Consider the following 21,164-nt stretch of genomic DNA (forward strand, 5'->3'; position numbering starts at 1 on the left):
GCAGATTATGGTTAACAGATTAACCTGGCAATAAAAAGGAATTACAACATCTAGACCCCTACCAGAGACTCGGGGAGGAGTGTGATATTCGGGTAATTTGTGAATAAAGACTACGTTCATGTATTACATGTAATAGAATAACCTGTAAACAAAAACCAAGCTGCTATTAGCTCGACGGCTAACAAACAACTCATCGCCTCGCCTGATACAGCAGCGTACTGATAATTCTGTAGGCTTAAATTATATTTAGCAATCAACATACCTTAACTACGAGATACACAAAACACAACAACGTCCAATTTATTCAAAGTAAACCGCTAAAATGACCAAATGACGTCAGCGCATGCGACGGTGAGAGCTGAAGGACCCCGCAGTGTAACCATGCACGCGCCAGACTGACCGTAGCATTACAGATAGGCTTAAAACTGCGTATTATTTGTAAGTAGCGACGTCATTTACACATTAGACAGGTAATTAACTGAATTCTGAAAATTAATGTGATGATGTGGCTAAAGTTAAATATAACTGTTGCAGATTTGATCACGTGCTCCCTTAAATTGTGTGCTTTGAATTCTTACACGCAATCACATGTTAATATTTTAATGTGAGTTGTATTTTGAAGGTAAGTCTTGAATGTTTAGGACTTTAATAACAACCATATCTATCTCATAAGCCTCAATTAATATTAATATGGCAATTATGTTAATGTGAAGTATGGTACCTTTTCTTGACAGAGATGTCGTGTTTTGGTGGTGATCCCAACTTCTGCCCAGAATGTGGGAATGTTCTTCCTCTTCCAGGAATACAGGACACAGTCAGCTGCCCCCGCTGCTCCTTCTGCATCCCTGTAGCAGGTACCAGCACACTCCCTAAACTCCCAAACACAGGAGTCATGGACACCCTGCACAAGAATGCATCAGCACAGAACCCTCCACAGCACACTCACATTCAGGCCAACCACATGTGGATTGTGTCTATGGGTGCATCGCATGTCTCTCCCGTTAACATTTATTATGGATACAATTAAATTCAGAGAGTAGAAGAGTTTCTGTCAACAAGAAACCTTTTTAACATTTTTATTTATCATCTCCATTCAGTCACATGTGAGGCTGATCGTTCCTGAGCGTCGGGTTTCATATGAATTACGTATTTTCCCTGAAAGGTGCAGACCAGACATGTTCTGTTCCCTTTTGAATGTCTGGATATCGTCATTAAAAACCATCGCTCTCCCAAGCAGCCCGGCACACAGTGACCCCCGTTACACTAAATAATTCACACACCTCATATGCCAACTGTTTATAATACATTATTGTTGTGCAACGGCAGAGATTTCCATTGATTATCCCTTCACATGCATGTATTTTACCATCCAGAGTTCTCAGGCCAGAAAATCTGCTCTACAGTCGTATTCAACCCTGTGGAGCAGTCATCGGTGGCTCTGGAGGACGAGAAGAACGCTGAGCTGAAGGGAGCTGTGGTGAGAATAGACGTCTGCTCGCTGACTGCTCTGACGCTAACAGCTGTACTCTGTATTAATGAGGTTACCTGTTCCTTATAGATTGACAGACGCTGCTCCCGCTGCAATAAAGAGGGGATGGTTTACCACACCAGGCAGATGAGATCTGCAGATGAAGGACAGACTGTTTTCTTCACCTGTATACACTGCAGGTATGTAAGAACACACTGTGCAGAACAGTTTGTGCTGCTGTGGGATCTTTTGCTGATCATTTTGATTTTGTTGTCTCAGGTATCAAGAGAAGGAGGACTCTTGAGAAGAAGTCCAGCTCACCTCCCCTTTCCTCTCTGTGCGTCTGCTCAGTGTTTTCAGATGGATTGTAAATATAACACTGGGCCCTTGATCTTTGGTTTATCTGATGAAGATGTGTGCTGCAGAGCATCTCGCTCTTCTTGAATTATTAGCATTTACACTTTTGAATAATGTTTGACAAAAAATAATCTTAACTCAGAGTCCACTTCTTAGCTTTTTTTTGCAAGAGCTTTCAGTTGGGTCTCATGGTCTTCTTTCAGTTTACACTGAAACACTGTAGCTCAGTTGTTATTGAGGATCTTCTGATGAATGCTGTGAGATAAAGTTGAAGCTGCAGAAAAGACTTGTAAGTAAATATTTATTTTGTTAAACTACCGTTTCCAAAGTGAAAAATGAACTTTAACACTGAACACGATTTGTTAATTCATGTTGTTTGTTTTTTGCCTCTCTGGGCATCAAACGCCGCACAAGTAACAAGAACTTTAGCGAGCAGCACTGCACTGAGTCACTATCTTATCTGAATATGTTTGCAAACCTTAGGCTTAGGCATCAGTCCATCTAATGTAATGATTCCCCACTTTTTTCCCTCGAAGCTCCCTCTACTTGTATCAACAACAAAAAAAGCTGAGACCCCCCCCCTCCCCATATTTGATGTTGTCTTCACCCTTTTGTAAATCACTGCCTGCTGTTTCAAATGCTTTTCTGATATCTGTGGATCTTTTGGAAAGTGCCAACTGCAAGTTTTATACACACACTTTTGTATAAATTATGTAGTATGTGTGTTATTCTGATTTAAAATCTTTGTGCACCCCCTGTGATCTTTGGTGGACCCTTGTTGGGAACCACTGATCTGATGTATCACATTCTGATTTTGCAGTATGTGCGGATCACATCTACTATCTAATAAACAATAACAGTTTTCCTGTTCATGTTGTAGGCTATATATTAGTGTCTGGGATCAAATGTTGCCGTTACTTTGCAGCAGAAGCTGTTGGAGAGCAGGAACAAAAGCTAAAAACCTTTTGAGGTGAGATTCACATACTTAAGAAAAAGTAAGAAACAATTATTTTGTAATAATGTTTACAATGAGTAACTCACACTTTAAAAGTATATGGCATGTTTATTCTATAATTACATTTATTTTCAATTGGATCTGGTGCAGACAGTTGTTGGTGCAGGGACTGATGTCAGGAAGGAAGGACTGATGAGTGAAGATGAGGAATCATAATATGTGACTCCAAATAAATATCAAAATGTATTAGTAAAAATGAAATATATATATATTAATATTAGCGAGGGAGAGATAGAGAGAGGGAGACGAAGAGATAGGAGAGAGGAGATAGGAGAGAAGAGAGAGAGAGAGAGAGAGAGAGATGAGAGAGAGAGAGAAGAGAGGAGAGAGAGAGAGAAGAGGAGAGGAGAGAGGAGAGAGAAGAGGAGAGAAGAGGAGAGGGATAGAGTAGAAGAGGAGAGAGAGAGAAGAGGGAGAGATAGAGAGAGAGAGAGGAGAGAGAGAGAGAGAAGGGAGAGGAGAGAGAGAAGAGGAGAGAGAGAGAGATAGATGAGAGAGAAGGGAGAGGAGAGAGAGATCTAAGAGATAGAGAGAGAGAGTTAGAGAGAGAGGATATAGAGTAGAAGAGTAAGAGAGAGATAAGAGAGAGAGAGAGAGAGGAGATAGAAGAGATATGATATATAGATATATAAGATAGAGACTATATATTAGAGATAATATATAGATCTAGAGATTATAGAGAAAGAGTATAGATATGATATAGAAGTATATATAATATATAATAGATATATATATATATTAATTATAATATATGATATATAGATATATAATATATATATATATATATATATATAATATATATTATATATATATATATGAATATGAATATATTATATATATTATAATAATATATATGAAACTATATAGGATATATTATATATATATATATATATATATATATATATTGAATTGATTATAGTATTGATATGAATAATATATAATATATTATGTATATATATATATATATATATATATATATAATATATATTATTATATATATATATAATATATATTATATATGATATATATATATATATATATATATATGATAATAATGGAAATATATATATATATGAATATGAATATATATATATATCTATATCTTCATATTCATATATATATATATATATATGACTATATATATGAATAGTCTGACAGACAGCCCATTCTGTCAGCATGTGGCGGTGCTGCGCCCTTCAAGTTGTTCGGGCCGTCGACATTAAAAATAGTAGAAGAAGAACATAACCAATAAGGACGCTCGTATTGTGTCCACGTGACATGGAAACATACACACAGCAAAAGAAATCTGCCGAGCGACAACGATGCAGTTATTTTATACTTTAAAATAATTTTACTGTGAGGAATTGGTCGATATTTTCTTTACGTCTTCACGGTAAATAATGCATTTTACATACATATACTAATAAGCTTTTTTCTAAACTGGTGACTGTCGTATAACATTTCGGAATAAGCTGTTAACACACTGCCACACTTAAATAAAAGGTATACGTATATTGAATTTAAGAGTGTATCCAAATAATCGTATCAGTCATATCTTATCTCACTATGTATGTTATTTTACCGTTTACAGTGACGTACATTTAATGACATTACTCTTTGTTTCTATAGATAATGAAGCTACGTGTCCAGCTGCAGTGTAAGAATTTGCATGAATACCTGAGAGAGCTGAGTCCTGAGATTTTGGACAGACTATACAACCATCCAGCAACATGTCTGGCTGTCTACAGGTATGATGGCTGGAAGACATACTGCACTGATGTCATGTCACATATGACCCCCTTTATATTGTGTTTGATCTTTTACAGGGAACTCCCTTCTCTAGCCAAGAATTATGTGATGCGTATGCTGTTCCTGGATCAGCCTCTCCCCCAGGCAGCACTGGCTTTATGGGTGAAAATAGACAGTCAGAAGTAAGTCATTTACCTTGTCATGTCTTCAGCACACCTCTAGCAGCGTTGTTAGTGGGGTGAACCATTTTCATTAAACTCTTAGCACTTTGTAACAATCCCCCAACTTGGCTGTAACTAGGGAGTTTTATTTATGATTACTCTTTTTTTTATTTACGTCCACATTTGTTTTCTAAAAACCTCTGTAATGAGAGCTGTTGTTGCCAGCCAGCCACTTCAGTCTCCTGTAAAAGGTTTGAGCAGCATAAACTGTCATTCACTCAGAAACAAGTACGTGACTAGCTTTTCCTTCCTGATACACATTCTGCTACTTTAACTCTTCTTCCAATACAGAGTACAGATCCGATATCAGGACTCTCCTTTTGTCATTTAAACTCTGTATGCCTCTCTGTGTGGAGCGTTTGCGATGAGCCGAAACGGTTTTTAGAACATTGTAGGGAGAAGTTGTAGCTCTGAACTGTCCCTTCTCAGCTCGACTCAAGCCGGCTGATTGTGTTGACTGATTACAGGTGACACCAACTCCTCTGAATAACAAAAGGGGAGATCTCCTGTCTCAATATCAACTCGCTTGACATTGAGACGGGTATATATTTTGGCATAGACGGGTACAGTATTATGTTGAAGCTCCCATGGACTGCTCCACATTCTCAACCCTCTGGTTTATGTTTGGACCTTTTATCACTAGTGCTACTGCAAATGCAACTGTAGCAGGTATCTCACGTTCACAGTCTTCATTCATATTTTAAGATGCTACAAATTATATCCAGCTATAAAAACTGCCTGGAAAGTGGATGTTAGAACAGAAGTACAGAGAGTGGTTGCCATGGAGATGATCCACCGCTGTGGCAGGTTGCAGAACGCTGTTTCAACTCGTGCCGGTGCAAATCTTTGGTCTGAACTGGGCTTCAGGTAATGTGAGGCCAGGGGGTTCTGTGTGACTGAAAACTGAGTCAGCAGCCTGCTGCGACTGAATGTAAACACTGAATGTGTTCTTGTGCAGTCCAAAGGTGTTCAGTGTGGGGATGCATCGAGCAGATGATCCGACACTGATCCCTCTTATGGCGCAGTATTACCTGAGTAGCAGTTTCATTCTGATTTAAATCTACAATTGAAAATTATATTAGAAATCAGGGTCCAAGTATATAAAATGTGTATGTATGACACAATAACATGTCATATGTTTTAGTGTTCCAAACATAATGTTATAAATGCCATGTTGTCTTTTAGCTTATAGGATCCCATTGGTTCTGTTTTTAAGTTTACTCATTTAATTTGTTGGATTTAATCACAGCAAGAGAGCTTAACTGTTCTCAATAACTGAAATGTTCTCAACTAAAAATGAAATTAACAATTTCCATCCCACATGTTAGAAAAGGAGTCATGTGCATCTGAGAAGTACTTCATGTTTTGGGAATTCTCACAGGGTGGAAACCCCTTATTAAACATCATTAGAGGAATACCGCACCCTTAAAATGCCCATTTGTGTATCAATTACTCGCACTGTGTTACCTTGAATTCTTGAGGGTTAGGGTTTATATCACCTGTTCAGTGGGAGTCAAACTGTGGACTAATTACCAGTTGAGCTCATTGTGAGTGTTTCTGTCTTTGGTGTCTACCTGCAGGGATCATGATGAATGTGTCTCGGTGTTGGCAGGACTCCGCCTTTGGCACAATCAGCAGCTGCAGGGTGGCCTGCAGGGATACATTTTAAATCCAGTGTTCAAGGAGAACCTGAGGATAGCTCTGCTCGGCGGGTAGGTCTGCTGTTACACACACAACTCTGTGTTGAGGCTCATCTGTTAAATGTTTGATCAAAAACAAACCGCCCTGCTACATGCCAGGATGTGGTTGGTTAGAGTTATAGACAAGGATCCAACATGTTAATAAAATCGCACTCCACACAGTATAAACTAAGTCTTATGAGCTGCAAGTTTGATTTCTAATATTACATTTTTAAGCTGACTAGAGGTATTTGAGATGTAACTGCAGTACTGTCCTCCAGTCATTATCACCTGTTGTTCTTAGTCAAAGATTCCACTGCTGTGTCGACACACAGGGGAAAATCCTGGGCAGATGAGGGCAGCACTCTGGGTCCTGACCGCCACGCACGGGACATAGAGAGTCTTGACCGCTACGCCATAGAGCGCTGGGAGGTCATCCTGCAGTTCATGGTGGGTTCTCCCTGTGCTGCTGTCAGTCCAGACCTGGCTCAGCTGCTCGTCCAGGCAGGCCTCATGAAAAGGTACACCGTAGTACATCAATGGGTCCCAATTATTCATGAACTAAATGTAACAGGTCCTTGTCATTTTGTTTATATATATACCATGTGTACATATATCATTGTACATAAAATCTAATTGTCAGCTTTCTTTTAACTTGATTTAAGTGTTGGCGCAGAAGTGCAGTGCTGATGACGCTGGAATGTGTCACTTTTAAAGCTGGTTGGCCTGTTGCTCCTGTTCGTTCCTTCTGAATCAGAGCACACACGGGCCAATTATATCCTAAGTTATCATATGATCGCTTGTTGACGAGCAATGTCAGCATTTTAAAAGCATTTTATTTTATCCCGACGCAGTGTTCACTCCACATAAAAGGCTACATTACATCACTTCCAGCTAACTTCATGGAGAACAATGAGGGCAAAACGGCATCACCGATCAGTTTTAACTGTTTATTATCTGTCTAGCTCGGCTACAAACACGAACCCATCGGCTCATTTGCGTGTCGTTCTCTACTGGGCCTGTTGGGCTAAGCACGAGGGCAGAGGATATTATTGATTTTTGTGAAATTTTACCAGCGCCGCTCATAATTCTGCAGTGGCGGTGCACTGAGCTTCTCATTTTTAGTCCGTGACCACTGAAGTGGCTGAAATGTCAACTCTAGCTAGCTAACATTAGCTCCATGAGTTTGTTAAAACACTGTCACATTGGGGGAGGGTAACAGTTGGGTACCTGGATGCCCTGCCTCTCTATGCAAACCTGAGTCTTTTTTAAATTGTGCTAATTCATCACATGAAAGAGTCAATGAAACTTAGATGAGTGCCAGCTCCATGCTTTAACTTCACTTTACAGCTGTAATGACAAACTCCCCAAAGACCAGACTACCCCATGACACATTCTCTGAGTCTGAGCAGAATAAATCCACTCATAGAACTTTAGCTAAAGGTTGAATTATTGTTGTGTTAGTGAGAGAAATGGAAATGTTGTCTGTTTGTCAGTGAGGCGGGAGAGGCGCCCTACATCACGTCTGCTGGTTTCCAGTTCCTCCTACTGGACACGGCCTCTCAGCTGTGGTACTTCACCCTGCAGTACCTCAAAACTGCTCAGGTACCTGTGTATCATCTTCTACTCTGAGCTGGTTATCTTTAAATAAGTTGGACCAGTAAAAGATTTCCTTAATGTAAAATCTCTTCAGCAAGTGTTTCAGTGATGGTTGAACAGTATTTGGGTTAAAAGAGAGTTTTCAGCAGAGTGGTGAGTATTAGTGTCGGTAATTCCATCCCTGTCAATCTGTCTTGTTAGAGGCTGACCTGTATCTGTCCATGCAAGATGTTATTTATATACCTGCTTTTTATTTGAGAGTATCTTCTTGTATACATTCCATCATTTGTGTCTTGCAGTCCAGAGGGATGGAGTTGGTGGAGATCTTGTCATTCTTATTCCAGCTCAGCTTCTCGACTCTCGGCAGAGTGAGTGCACAGCGCTTTGCTTCTGCTTGCTTGATGCTGAAAAGCAACACAACAATGTCAGCGGTCTGAGGTTTTACAAATGGCTGCTCAGTTAGAGTTTCTTCATTGTCACTGATGGTGTGTTGCCTGTGTGCCTCAGGATTACTCAGTGGAGGGCATGAGCGAGTCATTACTCACCTTTCTGCAGCACCTGCGGGAGTTTGGACTCGTCTTCCAGAGGAAGGTGAGGCACTGAGAAGAGGGACGATCCACTAACACTTAAACACTGTCAGTACCTCTCCCTCCCCAGCAGATGAGAGGAAACTGGAATGATGCTCCCAGCTCTCGGACATGTTGATAAGTGAAAGATTAGATGTTGTATTCAGGTAGATCATAGCATTAACTGCCGACAGAGGCAATAGATAACAAATAAAGTGCCATGAGAAAGAATACCAAGTAAGTACATCAGTAATACAACTGCAACACATGTACGTACATTTTAAAGGGGTAGTACTCCAGCGGTTTAGTATTTCCATAAAGTTGGGAGACTTGGCGGTTAAGATTTGAGAGTTGTGGCAACAGACGGCTGAGTCAGGCTTTACCGTGTTTGTTAAGTTTTACTAGCTGTGGTCGGGGTTTCATTTCATTTGGGAAACTAAATCAATGTTCTGAATTAGATTACTTAATACAGGAATAAGTAGTGACCAGGAAAAAATAGTTAAATAGTTTTTACCATTTGACCAGGGATTCAGCTGGGATCATCACACGTGATGGGTTTTGTTTTGTGACTTTGCTGAAACAAAGTAAAGACTCAGTTTCTATTATGTTTATGAAACTGAACTAAGCAATTAGAAAGAGTGAAATTAGTTTAGATGTACTGCATATAGCCCTGATGAGTATTTGTAGTTATAATATGTCAGTATTTCTGTAATTCTTCGTCTATTGTTATAAGAGGAAGTCGCGGCGGTACTACCCCACCAGACTGGCCATCACTCTGGCTGCAGGAGTCACGACCAGCTCCTCCTCCACAATGGTTTCCACCCCCGGTACTGGAGACGCAGGCTTCATTGTGGTAGAAACCAACTACCGTATCTACGCCTACACAGGTATATCTGAACACTGTGCTGCATGTTGACGCTAATAACTACATTTGACACAATGTTAAAGTCCCTGCTTATACGAGCCCATTTGTGAGAAAGCTGGGAGACTCGTACATTCACACCAGATAAATAATTTGATACAAGTTAACTGCAGTTAAATCGTTACTACAGTGACTACCACACAACACTATCCAGATACATAATCAGTAACAAGTCCTCATGTTCTTACTGAGAGTGAGCTGTTGAGACTGATATCAGGCTCATGTCTGTGCACAGGGCTGGAGGCAGCACGTGGTTAGCTTAGCATAAAGAGGATGGCGCGGGAAACTAGCCTGGCTCTATCCAATGTTCAGAAATACACATATCAACACATCTGAAGCTTACCACAATTCATTCAATGTTTCTCAGTGTGTTTGATCATGAAATGCTTCACATCGCAGCGTTTTGGAAGGACGCACTACTTGGCATTAGTTTACAGAAGCTGTTCTGACCTGTATGTTCCTCCCAGACTCAGAACTTCAGATCGCTCTGGTGGCTCTCTTCAGTGAAATGCTGTATCGCTTCCCCAATGTAGTGGTTGCTCACGTAACAAGGGAGTCAGTGCAACAGGCCATCGCCAACGGCATCACAGCACAACAGGTACTCAGCTCCTGCACACAAAGTACTACTACAGGGGAAGTGTAGGGATGTAAGAGGGGAATCCTGACCAGTAGGATTGAACCATCATTTGTAAATGCCCTTAATATTTTATACTTGTTTCGAACTGACAAGAATACACGATATATTAATAGAGCCATATATATGCGACCATAATAGTGCCTAGTTGGACCCCAAATAGCCACATTTCGTCAGAACTCACTTTAGATGTGTTGATTTCTTTAAAGAATTCGAGGGCACTACATAATCGGGGGGGTACAGGAAACTTGGTCTTTCACTTCTGCATATACATAAACATACTATGTACTATGTAAAGCCTTTCCCTTATATAGTTTGGATGTTTTGAAGTGTGGTTATATGAGACACTTCTCCATCGTCAGTGTGTTACCTGCAGGAGATGCAGTTTGGATAAACAGGCAGGAACACCAGCAGGAAGGGGGGGGGGGGTGGTTGTGCTACTTTGGTGAATTACTGTTTTTGTCAATGGAGTCTGGTGGCTTTGGGAGAGCCTAGGGAACAGCTTCAGTTCCCTGTTTCTCACAGTAAGCGGTGAACATACTCTAAATATAGCGTATTTTCTTTTAGTCGACTAAAATACATTTTGCTGCTGACCCCGTCAACAGCAAAATGTTTTTTTACTTCCAGCTGGTGCTCCTGTCTGTTTCTCCAAACTGCATCTACTATTGATAGGTACCTCATACAAAGCACTTCAACACATCCAAACTATCTCTTTAATGTATGATGGAGGTAGAGAAGGTGAAACAACCTGCCCTCTAATGAAAGTACTGAGTTCAACATATTCATTTTAATGAAGTGTGAATATATGCTTCAAAGTTCAGTGTGTAATATCTGCCATCATTTAAACTTAAAACATTAAAACTATCAACAGAATGTGAAGAGGTAACGGTGAGCCCGAACACTGAACAACATGTGGACATGTACAATATTTACAATGAGCTTGTTTTAAGATTTAACAAAGTTTGAAAAAGTACCTCAGCACTCCAAAATGTTTTAAACTGTTGGTACCAATATACCAGGAAAGTATGTGTGACATGAAACGTGTCTGTATATGTTATGGAACAGTTTGCATGGATCAGATTTATGTGAAGTTTTTTTTATTTTACACTTCAGATTATTCACTTTCTGAGGACCAGAGCGCATCCTGTCATGCTCAAACAGGTACATGCACTTCCATACACTTCATTCTGATGATGATGATAATAATAATAATAATAATAATAAGTGGTTGGCCTTTAACGGGTCTGCTCAGTGTCTTCACCCTCCCTCTCTGTGCTTCAGACCCCAGTGCTGCCTCCAACCATAACAGACCAGATTAGACTGTGGGAGCTGGAGAGAGATCGACTGCAGTTCACAGAGGGTGAGTTCATGTTTCAACGTGTGCAAGCCGGGCAATAAATGTTTGCCTTGAATTCATTGATGTTTTATGAATGACGGGCCTTTCTTTCTTTATATGCCCTGTTCTATAAGTATATTTTGTCATATCTTAGTAACAAGTCTCCTTGTTTTCTGTTGACCTGTTTCAGCTTCAGTAACATTACAAAACATTTCTTTGTATTGTAGAAAATGTTTATATTTTATAAAGTGTTCAACAGAGGAGCTGTCTGTAGGGCTGCTGTGAGCTGATTGATTTCTCAGGCCATCACTTGTCCTCCCTGAAGGTTCTGACTGACTGATGTGGGCCTCACTCTGTTGTTAGAGCGAAGCTGTAACTCTTGTTGTTGTACACATGTAATAGAGATGATGAGTGTTGGCGTTGTGCTGGCCTTTAACCTCATTTCTCACCTGTCTGTCTGTCTGTTGTTGATGTCTGCTTCAGGAGTGCTCTACAACCAGTTCCTCTCCCAGGTTGACTTTGAGGTGCTGCGAGACAGAGCTCAGGTGGGATTTTGTTTCCTATCTCCATGGCTGAACATGTTCAACATATTTCATGGATTTAATAATCAATTTAGATGTAGCAATATTGTTATTTATGGTTTGGGTTGGACCCCTTAGAAGAAAAACCTAAAAGAAATCTATGGTTCATTACAACTGATTGGTCCGTTTTATTAGTCACGACATTGTACGCCAGTAAATAATTGCTGTGGAGATAATAGTGCACAATAGTTCTGACGGGGCAAAAGATACAAGATGATCATAAAGGTTTTATTAAGGTTGTTTATTGATTTTAGGCTAAACTCCATCCGCTGGCCCCCTTGACTTTAGTTTCATCTGAAAGCCACGCCCCCTCAGTAATCCAGCTGTCGTCACTGTATTTGGCTCCTCTAGTCTTACAAACAGCAACTAATTATCAACCATTCTTCACATGTGAATCATGGCTCTTACAAAAGGAATGAACACAGAACGTTGTCTGAGTGTTAACGTGAGTCAAACCCCCCCCCCCCTCATCTCTTTAAACCTCCTGTGTATTGACATAAGCATCAACTCCTTGCAGTTACAGTAGTTCCTGTAAAATGACCTTGTACAGAATTCTCTGTAAGTGAAGTGCTGATACTGTCTGCTGTTTAATGAAGTTGTTGTGCTGCAGGGTCTGGGCTGTCTGGTTTGGCAGGACGTGGCTCACAGGGTGATGGTGGTGAGTCCACAGGGACACAGTGAGGTCAAGAGGTTCTGGAAACGACAGAAGTCTAACACGTAACTGGAGGAAGTGAAACAAGGTGCAGTCGACACACCTGAGGACGTCAGAGTTTCATTGATTCCACAGTTGTTAATTTCTTTCAGTGTTGTAAGAAAGTGGACATGGTATTCTTATTTTTGTATTTTTCATAAAATGTTGAATCGTGTATGATGGATTAAATGGTGATGAGAAGAACATGCACACCTATTTCTTTCAGGTTCGTATTCTTCTTTCCTTAGAAGTTAAGTAATTTGCAGATAAGGCAAATTGAAATATTGCCTTATATACTGCACATAAATGAATCTCTGAATACAGTTGTGGATTATAATATTCTGCCCATATTTTTTAAAGGTACCCACTGCAGTCTTTGACCACTAGTAGCACTATGGAACATTGGGCCTTATTCACAAACTATTCTTAAGAAGACATTTCTTCTTAAAACCCACTTACAGTTTTCATGAAGATTCTGACCTTCACCATGTTTCTTATTTGGGATCTGTTCTTAGGTAAGGACGGAAGCAACACACACTCAAGAGCACACTTCTGAGTGCTGACGTGTTTGTGCAAAAATAATTGGTCATTGCGTTTTCTTCAATTCTGCAGTTGTAAAGGAAAAAAGGATTTAAATTACAATAATGTATATCATCTATAAAACAATTCAAGTCATTATTTTCATTATGTTACAAAGCATTATGGTCTTTTAAATTGATGAAACATAGCCCTAACTTAGAAATGTAATTAAAGGCCAATGGGAAGACTTGCAACTCAAAATGGATGAGGATACATGGGATTTAATTCTGAACAGGGTCCTCTTCTTATTGATTTGTGAAAACATGGGCTTATTTTATTTTCAATTTAATCAAGCTATCATGAGTCGGCACCTGCACCCACTGCAGGGTCCCTTATCCACAGGCTCTTCTCTGTGTGGACTGGATGGAAATATTCAAAACTGTCAAGGTGTTTGAAAGACCTTTCAACACGTTGCCACTCACAGCAATATTTGGAATAATTGCTGAAGAAACTAATCTTCCATCATATAATTAACTGCACCTTTGCCTCTCTGGTTGCCAGAAGAAGCATGAAATGCTACCCACCTATAGGCTACTACCCATGTAGTAAAGAACTACAAGTTGGATAACAAAGAATATGGTCATGTCTGGTGTGATGTGCTGCAATGTGTTGCTAAATATATCTGTGTACAAACGGTTCACAAAAAGGTGTAATGTTTGGTGAGACAATATCCGTTTTTTATTATTATATTTAAAACAGAATGTGTTTCATTCCATTTATTTAAATATGTATTTGGTCTTTATTTTTGTGTTACTTTCTTTGTTTTCCCACCAGGTGTCTGTAGGTAGGGTGAGCGATGGGGTTCTTATTGGAATGCAACATTACATCCTTATAATTAGATTATCAGGCGTTTAAACATTTGAGAGTAATAAGTATTATTAATCATTATGAAACAGTACAACCCCTAAACAGTCCTGGTCACTTCTGGGGGACAGACAGTGTTTGGGGAACCCCCCAAAAGGCTTGGACCAGCCTTAGCAACAGACTACATTTAATATTTAACATCTTAGAAATAAGTACATTTAAAATAGCAGCACACAAAAAAATAAAAACAGGAACAAGCGCAACGAAGCGTATCGCGGAGTGGCACCAACTAAGCAGCCAGGCTACGTAGTGGCTAGCATTAGCCAGACAGTTGTTGATATTGCAGGCAAAGCGTGACATTTTAACACTTTTAAGCATTATTAGTTTTCCAATGGCAATTTTCCAGTGGCGTAAACGCTAAAAAACCATATTGTGCCAGGAGGCTAGCGCAATAAACACGGCAGCCGAACACAGGCCGCAAATGGAACCAGGGACGTCGCGTGAAAATCCGAACGGTGCGGGGTTCCCTAAACCCGCCGGTCCACGAGAGGAGACTCCGGGGAAAGAGGCGGAAGGAGGAGAGGTGAGCACCGTGATGTTGAAGCGAAGAAAAGCGGATGAAGACACCGCGGAGGAGATGAAAGCGCAATGTGAGGATGAACCTGAGCACCAGATTACAACCGGAGGGGAAGATGATGCCGGCAAACATGAGGAGGAATTGGACCCAAGAATTCAGGAATGTTACAAATTTATCATTATTACCGACGTAGTATAGTTGTTGTGTTTTTACACTGAATATCCAATGTTATATAAGTATAGGCTACTGCAGCAGTCTGCTCCTTACACAGACTGGTACCTGGGATGGGCAGTCTCAAGGCAGCCTCTCTGGGCTGCACGTCCCCCCCCCACTGAACACTTAATCATTGCTTTTTTTCCAAGCCTCTTTCCAGCTTTACTGTTCATATTCTGCTTTTAATATAGATCATCTTTCCCCTGTGATTCCAGGAGGAGCTGGAGCAGCTCAACCAGGCTAGTGATGAGATCAACAAGCTAGAGCTGCAGCTGGATGTGAGAAAGTTGTTTGTGTAGTCAGAGTATTTTTACACTGACTACACAATTGTTCACCTGGAATCACAACCTCAGCTTTGACAGTGTCATGGCAGGGCTCACTGAATGTGATTTGTGATGTGTTGTCATGTGTGGTCCCTTCAGGATGCCAGGTCCAGCTACAGGAGGATCCTTACTGATTCTGCTAGGAAGCTCAATGCTCAGGGCTCCCAGCTTGGTGCATGCATTGAGAAAGCAAGGCCCTACTATGAAGCTCGCAGACTCGCCAAAGAGGTGCGTTTTGTAGCTGCACATTTGTCTACAGTGTATGTGCATGGATTAATATGAGAGGTATACACTTTAGTGCAGTATAAATAGTTCTGCAATAATTCCTCCCTTCATAAGGGTTGTAATGTTTAGTTTTTGTTCAAACTATGTTAGAGAGGTGTTGATTCAACCTAATGGTCATATACAGTATATATAGTTTGGAAATGATAACTGGATTTACTGATGAGAGTAAGTCTTTTTTATTACTGTGCAGAGTCACCTGCGGACTGTGTGTGTGTGGACAAAGGCCTTATCCAATAACCTGACAATAGACACCTTTCACAATGGTAACTACACAACAAAGATAGCGACAGTTGACGCCTCAAAATACTATAAAGACAGAAAAAATGAAAAGACATGAAAAAAACAAGACTACAATGTCACTGACAAAAATGTGGCTAAAATGTCTGTTTTTGTTGAATAAAATTAGACTAAAACTCACCAAATCAATTATCTAAAATTTGAAACCTAACATACATTTTTAAAAGAATAAGACTCAACCTAACTCAGAGCAGGTGCCAAAATGAACTCTGGTCCTCACTCGGTGCATGTCATTGTTTTACATTTTCTCTTTTAAATCAAAATCAAATACATTTATACAGCCCAATATCACAAATGACACATTTGTCTCAGTGTGCTTTACAGACTGTACAGGTTACGACACCCTCTGTCCTTAGACCCTCGCATCGCACAAGGAAAAAGTCCCTAAAAGAAACCCCAAAATTAAATGGGGAAAAAAATTGAAGAAACCTCAGGGAGAGACTGAGGAGGGATCCCTCTCCCAGGACGGACAGACGTGCAGTAGATGTTGTATGTACAGGATAAACAACATAGTACAAATACAACATCCATTTGACAGAAATTATGTTGTGATCGAAAAAGAAAGGCTGAATCCAGGATAATGTCAAAAAGGCTTCCCGGTGTCAGGCAGGATCAGGGCAGCAGGCGCAGCCACGATTCATGATCCAGACGTAAACTTTATCAGTGGCAACCTGCCACATGAGAGACACAGAAACTGTGATTTGGCATCTAACTTTTGACATTTGGAGCATTCTGAAAGAATTGCATTTTTCAGCAATTGAATGTCAAGCACTTCAGCATTGTTTTTTGCCCCAAACTGAATGGGATTATCATGAAGTGGGCATGTATGTAAAGGGGAGATTTGTGAGTATCCATCAAACCCATTTTCATTCATATATCTGATGAGAGGTCAAAGGACCCCTATGAATATGGTCATGCCAGTTTTGCCCTCACCAAAATGTAGCCTAAATCTTGAGTGTTATTTAGCCTCCTCCTTGACAAGCTTGACATGTTTTTCTAGTTTCATGTGACACCAGTATCTTCATTCTAGCATTAAAACTGAGCCCGCTACAGCCTATAAATGACAGTGTATCGGCAGACGGATTGTTAAGAGGTTGTCAATGAGCATGTCTGTGTCCAGGCAGTGATCCGATCCATTTTATATTCACATATTGATTGATTAATGAAATCAAAGTTGGAAATATATATGTTGTGTATTCTTTTAAATTTGATATTTGTTCTACTGAAATTATTCACAGATCATAACATAAAAATCTCACTAATCTTGAGACTTTTTTCTCTTCATACCATGAACAATACACCATATACAGAATAATGGTAATCCATATGTAGTTTATTTGATGTCAGTAAACCATAGCTGACGTTGAATGGTTTGTCTGTAATGAAATCTAATTGATTACGTAAAAATGTTAACTCTTGAAGGAATAAGTGGCCTAAGTGGCAGTCATTTTTAATCAACATGCTGAAGAGTAATTTGAAACTGTAATTAAACTAATGAAAAGTGCATAGAAAAAGAGCAGAGGTCTAATTTGAAAGCAATAAAGCAAATAATAAACGATTAATCTGAGCTGTTAAGCACTGCCATTTGTAGTTATGTTGAGGAAAATTTTGTTAATATCATTTTTTCTCACATTTATTTACTCAAACCACAACATGATTGACAAGCCTATCATGTAAGAACTCCATATGATAAAAAAACATCATCGCCAACAGTGATGCAGTCATTAATCTTTCAGCAGCGACCTTACATTGCTTGGTATCCTTCTCCATCCAGCCGGGCCCTCCTGCTGGCTTCTCATGCAGAGATGACGAACAGATCTTCCCGTGTGATTAGAGTAACCTTGACATTAACAATTTTCCCCAAACTAACACAGCTTTGACGGAGCTCACTGAGCTGCATGTCTGGAATGAATAATAAACCCAATAAACCCCAGTGACATTGACGTATTAAAAATATAAATATTATAACTCATTAACAACCTTTAGGTGAGATTATGTAACTTAAAAATCTTTCTATCACAAATAAAAAGGTTTAATTCAGTGGCAATACAAGGCATCTCAATTCAATACACTCAAGGCTTTTGCTGATAAATACAAGAAATACGAAACTGTGAAATGTAATCACTACTGAATACATGTTGTAATTAAAGACCAATTATTTATAGCATTGAAATATTTTTACTTTACTAACAATCTACTGAGCCATTTCAAACGTTGTAATTTAAGAAACTTGATTTTAGGTTAGTTTTTGTAAGAATCACCTACTCAGAAAACTAAACAAAAACTATATTCAAGTTTTTAAATGTAATTCTTTCAGAAAGTCTCTCCTACCTAAGCGCGTTGATCTGCATCAGGACCTCTCTACGTTAGTATTTTTGTAAATTTGGACATCTTGAGTAAGTGTACAAGTACTTAGTATAACCTGCTAGGCATTACTGCCTGTCACACCTCTGCCAGCTGCATGGTCGTTAGCCATGAACCACCATTCCTCAACGTTTTACTCCTTTAATCCTGGATGGTCTCCTGGTGGCAGAGCAGTGACAGGGATGTCTCCCTGCCACCCCCTGCAACTGCCGTCTGGGTTAGGTGTTCTGCCTTGGTATTTTCCTTGGCCTGGTGCTTATTTCTCCTCCGCCTGCCCTGACAAAATGGATGTGGTGTTCCACTGGTGGTAAACATCCTCTGCTTTCCTGTCTGCGCAACTTCAGCATCATGGCCAGCTATCTCAGAACCTGGTCATGATGCCACCTGTAGCGCCCTTGAGAAAGTGCAGTCTTGCAGCCTGACAGGATGTGCTGGAGGCTCGTGTTGCAGAGCATGGAAAGCAAGTTGTAGGTTGACCTGATAAGGAAGCTGAGCCTTGCCTGTGGGATCTTCCACAAGGTTGACCAACTGAGTTTACAGTCAACAACCCCGTTCCAGGATGTACAGCCTCCTTGTCGGCCCTGTGACACAACCTTGATCTTGTCTTGCTCTTCCTCCGTCCTTGTCACCTCTGTTACCACCATCTCCTTTCTTTCGTTCCGGTTGGCCTTGGACCAGAGGTGTGGCGCCTCTTCCCATCCTAGTCCTGCCCTCCCTTTCTGGACTCTGCCCACGATTTCTTGGTGCTGCAGCCTACCAACTGCTTGGTCAACCTCAGCTTGGGCTTTCCACTTCTGGTCAGTAAGGACCTTGGCGTTTGCCTTCCCATCCATCTTTTTTTATTGGCCACATCACCCTCTGAGTGTGAACTGGTAGCACCAGACTTTGTACGTCCGTGGTAGTTGGCTTTGGTCAATTCTTGCCAGTCTTTCTGAGAGCTGCTTCATCACTATTTCCCCCATCTTTTTGTCTGAGAGTTCTGCTGTATACTGTCTACATAGGCTTTTGATGGGTTGCTCAGACAGGAGTGGGATTTTCTCACCTCCTGTGACAAAGATGGTACTGTCGTTTCTGATTCCTCTTCTGCGAGACAGGCTTGGAGGGCTTGATCTGCATTCTTACCCAGAACACCCGCTCATCCATCCTTTTCAGCAGTCTGGATGTACATGCTGCTGTCTGAAGGAGTCTGGTGACATCGTCCATGTCAGTGCAGGTAGTCTCTGTCCAGATGGTAATTTGATCTTTCCCACGGTCGGTCTCCCTCCAATGAGGATTATCCCAAAGGCTGCCACAAACCCATAGCGAGCCCTACCTCTAGCTGTTACCTCCCAGTGGTGAAATCCCGGAGGGGAAAGTACATCTGCCGGTCCTTGAAGTAGTTTGCTACTAAACTCCTAATCCAGGGGATATTTGGAAAAACTCCATGACGTAGCTGATCATCCGGTTTGGGATCGATCCATAATCACTGGGGAGGTCAAGCCAGATGAATGAAGCGTGAAGGACTTTCTTCTCGTGCTTGGCCTACTGGATCTGTTCACAAATCCTCGCAGAGTGCTCCACACATCCTGGGAAGCCTAGGATTCTGGCCTTCTGTTATCTGTCAAGTGAGAAGAAAATATTTCCTTCTACGTTCAGCAAGGCGATACTCCTGAATTGGCTAATGTTTTTGGAGTTTACTTCCTTGGGGAAGACTGCTACTGCTCACTTGGAATTTGCTTTTTCCAGGCAGTTCTCATGAGGTACCATAGCGCTTCTAGCACCTTGGGGCAGTTCTTATAGTTCTTTCTAGTTATGTTTTGGTCACTCTTCAAGAAACTAGTAGGTTGGGTAACTAGCCGCCCACTCCCGGTGGAAAACTTTCCTTAAGTCAACATATTGTACAATTTGGATAGCAGCTCCGGATGTCATCCATGTCCACTCTGTTTGCAGCCTTAAAATAATTGCACCCTTTTTATTGTTGCAGTAGACATTGTGATCAGTTAGAATGTTTTTTAGCTCCTGCCGTCTGTTCCCACAGGCTCAACATGAGACCCAGAAGGCTGCTCTGAGATATGAGAGGGCTGTGTCCATGCACACTGCTGCCAGAGAGATGGTGTATGTCGCAGAGCAGGGCCTCCTGGCTGACAGGAACACCATGGACCCGACCTGGCAAGAGATGCTTAACCACGCCACTGCTAAGGTACACACCCAGTCTTCTCCCTGACCCTGCAATGTTGATGTATTCTATACAGCCAAAAAGGGGGGCAGCCTGTGAAAAGGTTATCTACAGATTTACCTCAAAATAGGAGAATGTATTTCCAATTTGACAACAGAGGCCATTCAAGTGACCACTGCTTGTACAGAAATGGCTATCACAGCAGCAGTAAAGAGAATGTTGAACAGCGTAGATGTTTTGAGACATTTTGTGCCATCTACTGTAACCCTCACTTTGATGTAAAATAGTTGAATACACTACACAGCTGTCAATTTATATTCCTGTTTCTGGTGTCCTACTATGTCACCATCATAAGGTGGGGATTTGACCAACGTGTCAGTACAGCAGTGCTAGAATCACCGTTTATGTATTCAGGTCGCATGTTTGAAACGCCATCAAATTGCTGTTTCATGCTCGTTTCCTGACAACAGAAATGTACAAATATGAACATTTGAATAACTATAACGAATTCATCTGAGTTTGACTGAAGAAAGTTGTGTGATATGTCATTTTTAAAATATGTAAGGCAGGATTTCAGTTCTTTCAGTTGCATAGTATTGGAATCAAAAGAGAAAAAGATCTGGGAGTTGATACGAGTTGAAACTGATATGGTGCTTTCTCGAGATATTTGACATAGAGTTAACATATAAATGGAGAATAACAGACCTAGGACTGAACCCTGAGTCAATCTGAGTGAACTGGCCAGTGGA

At 40.6% G+C, this 21,164-nt stretch overlaps 3 protein-coding genes across 6 annotated transcripts in view; all 3 read left to right on the plus strand.

The window, feature by feature from the left end:
• The first annotated feature begins 279 nt into the window (after window positions 1–279).
• Window positions 280–2,695, plus strand: polr1h (RNA polymerase I subunit H). Of its 3 annotated transcripts, none has more exons than XM_029443179.1 (5): window positions 280–438; window positions 735–854; window positions 1,374–1,477; window positions 1,559–1,668; window positions 1,748–2,695. In XM_029443179.1, the coding sequence occupies exons 2-5, from the start codon at window positions 737–739 to the stop codon at window positions 1,770–1,772; spliced, it is 357 nt and encodes a 118-aa protein (XP_029299039.1). In that variant the 5' UTR covers window positions 280–438; window positions 735–736; the 3' UTR covers window positions 1,773–2,695. The 3 variants fall into 3 exon arrangements, with proteins under 3 accessions (XP_029299039.1, XP_029299038.1, XP_029299041.1); XM_029443178.1 differs by having other exon boundaries at window positions 333–470; XM_029443181.1 differs by lacking the exon at window positions 280–438 and adding an exon at window positions 479–622.
• A 1,403-nt stretch (window positions 2,696–4,098) lies between these two features.
• On the plus strand, window positions 4,099–13,022 carry gtf2h4 (general transcription factor IIH, polypeptide 4). Of its 2 annotated transcripts, none has more exons than XM_029443888.1 (14): window positions 4,099–4,233; window positions 4,470–4,588; window positions 4,667–4,771; window positions 6,391–6,522; window positions 6,825–7,010; window positions 7,986–8,094; window positions 8,388–8,456; window positions 8,596–8,679; window positions 9,388–9,541; window positions 10,044–10,174; window positions 11,324–11,371; window positions 11,492–11,570; window positions 12,030–12,091; window positions 12,738–13,022. In XM_029443888.1, the coding sequence occupies exons 2-14, from the start codon at window positions 4,473–4,475 to the stop codon at window positions 12,846–12,848; spliced, it is 1,386 nt and encodes a 461-aa protein (XP_029299748.1). In that variant the 5' UTR covers window positions 4,099–4,233; window positions 4,470–4,472; the 3' UTR covers window positions 12,849–13,022. The 2 variants fall into 2 exon arrangements, with proteins under 2 accessions (XP_029299748.1, XP_029299749.1); XM_029443889.1 differs by having other exon boundaries at window positions 4,198–4,343.
• A 1,149-nt stretch (window positions 13,023–14,171) lies between these two features.
• Window positions 14,172–21,164, plus strand: part of sh3bp5lb (SH3-binding domain protein 5-like, b) — a 22,387-nt gene continuing 15,394 nt past the window's right edge. Inside the window, exons 1-4 of the mRNA XM_029443575.1 lie at window positions 14,172–14,937; window positions 15,207–15,269; window positions 15,414–15,542; window positions 20,278–20,439. Of these exons, the coding sequence (XP_029299435.1) occupies window positions 14,683–14,937; window positions 15,207–15,269; window positions 15,414–15,542; window positions 20,278–20,439 (609 nt within the window). The 5' untranslated portion in view covers window positions 14,172–14,682. The remainder of the gene's footprint in view (window positions 14,938–15,206; window positions 15,270–15,413; window positions 15,543–20,277; window positions 20,440–21,164) is intronic.

Source organism: Cottoperca gobio, chromosome 11 (genome assembly GCF_900634415.1).
Source record: "Cottoperca gobio chromosome 11, fCotGob3.1, whole genome shotgun sequence".
NCBI classification, from domain to species: Eukaryota; Metazoa; Chordata; class Actinopteri; order Perciformes; family Bovichtidae; genus Cottoperca; species Cottoperca gobio.

Coding starts and splice junctions, on each gene's coding strand:
- polr1h (XM_029443179.1), top strand. CDS start 737: ATGTCGTGTTTTGGTGGTGATCCCAACTTCTGCCCAGAATGTGGGAAT. Junction 1,478..1,558: donor CTGAGCTGAAGGGAGCTGTG/GTGAGAATAGAC, acceptor TGTTCCTTATAG/ATTGACAGACGCTGCTCCCG. Junction 1,669..1,747: donor TTCACCTGTATACACTGCAG/GTATGTAAGAAC, acceptor TTGTTGTCTCAG/GTATCAAGAGAAGGAGGACT.
- gtf2h4 (XM_029443888.1), top strand. CDS start 4,473: ATGAAGCTACGTGTCCAGCTGCAGTGTAAGAATTTGCATGAATACCTG. Junction 4,589..4,666: donor ACATGTCTGGCTGTCTACAG/GTATGATGGCTG, acceptor GATCTTTTACAG/GGAACTCCCTTCTCTAGCCA. Junction 11,372..11,491: donor ATCCTGTCATGCTCAAACAG/GTACATGCACTT, acceptor TCTGTGCTTCAG/ACCCCAGTGCTGCCTCCAAC.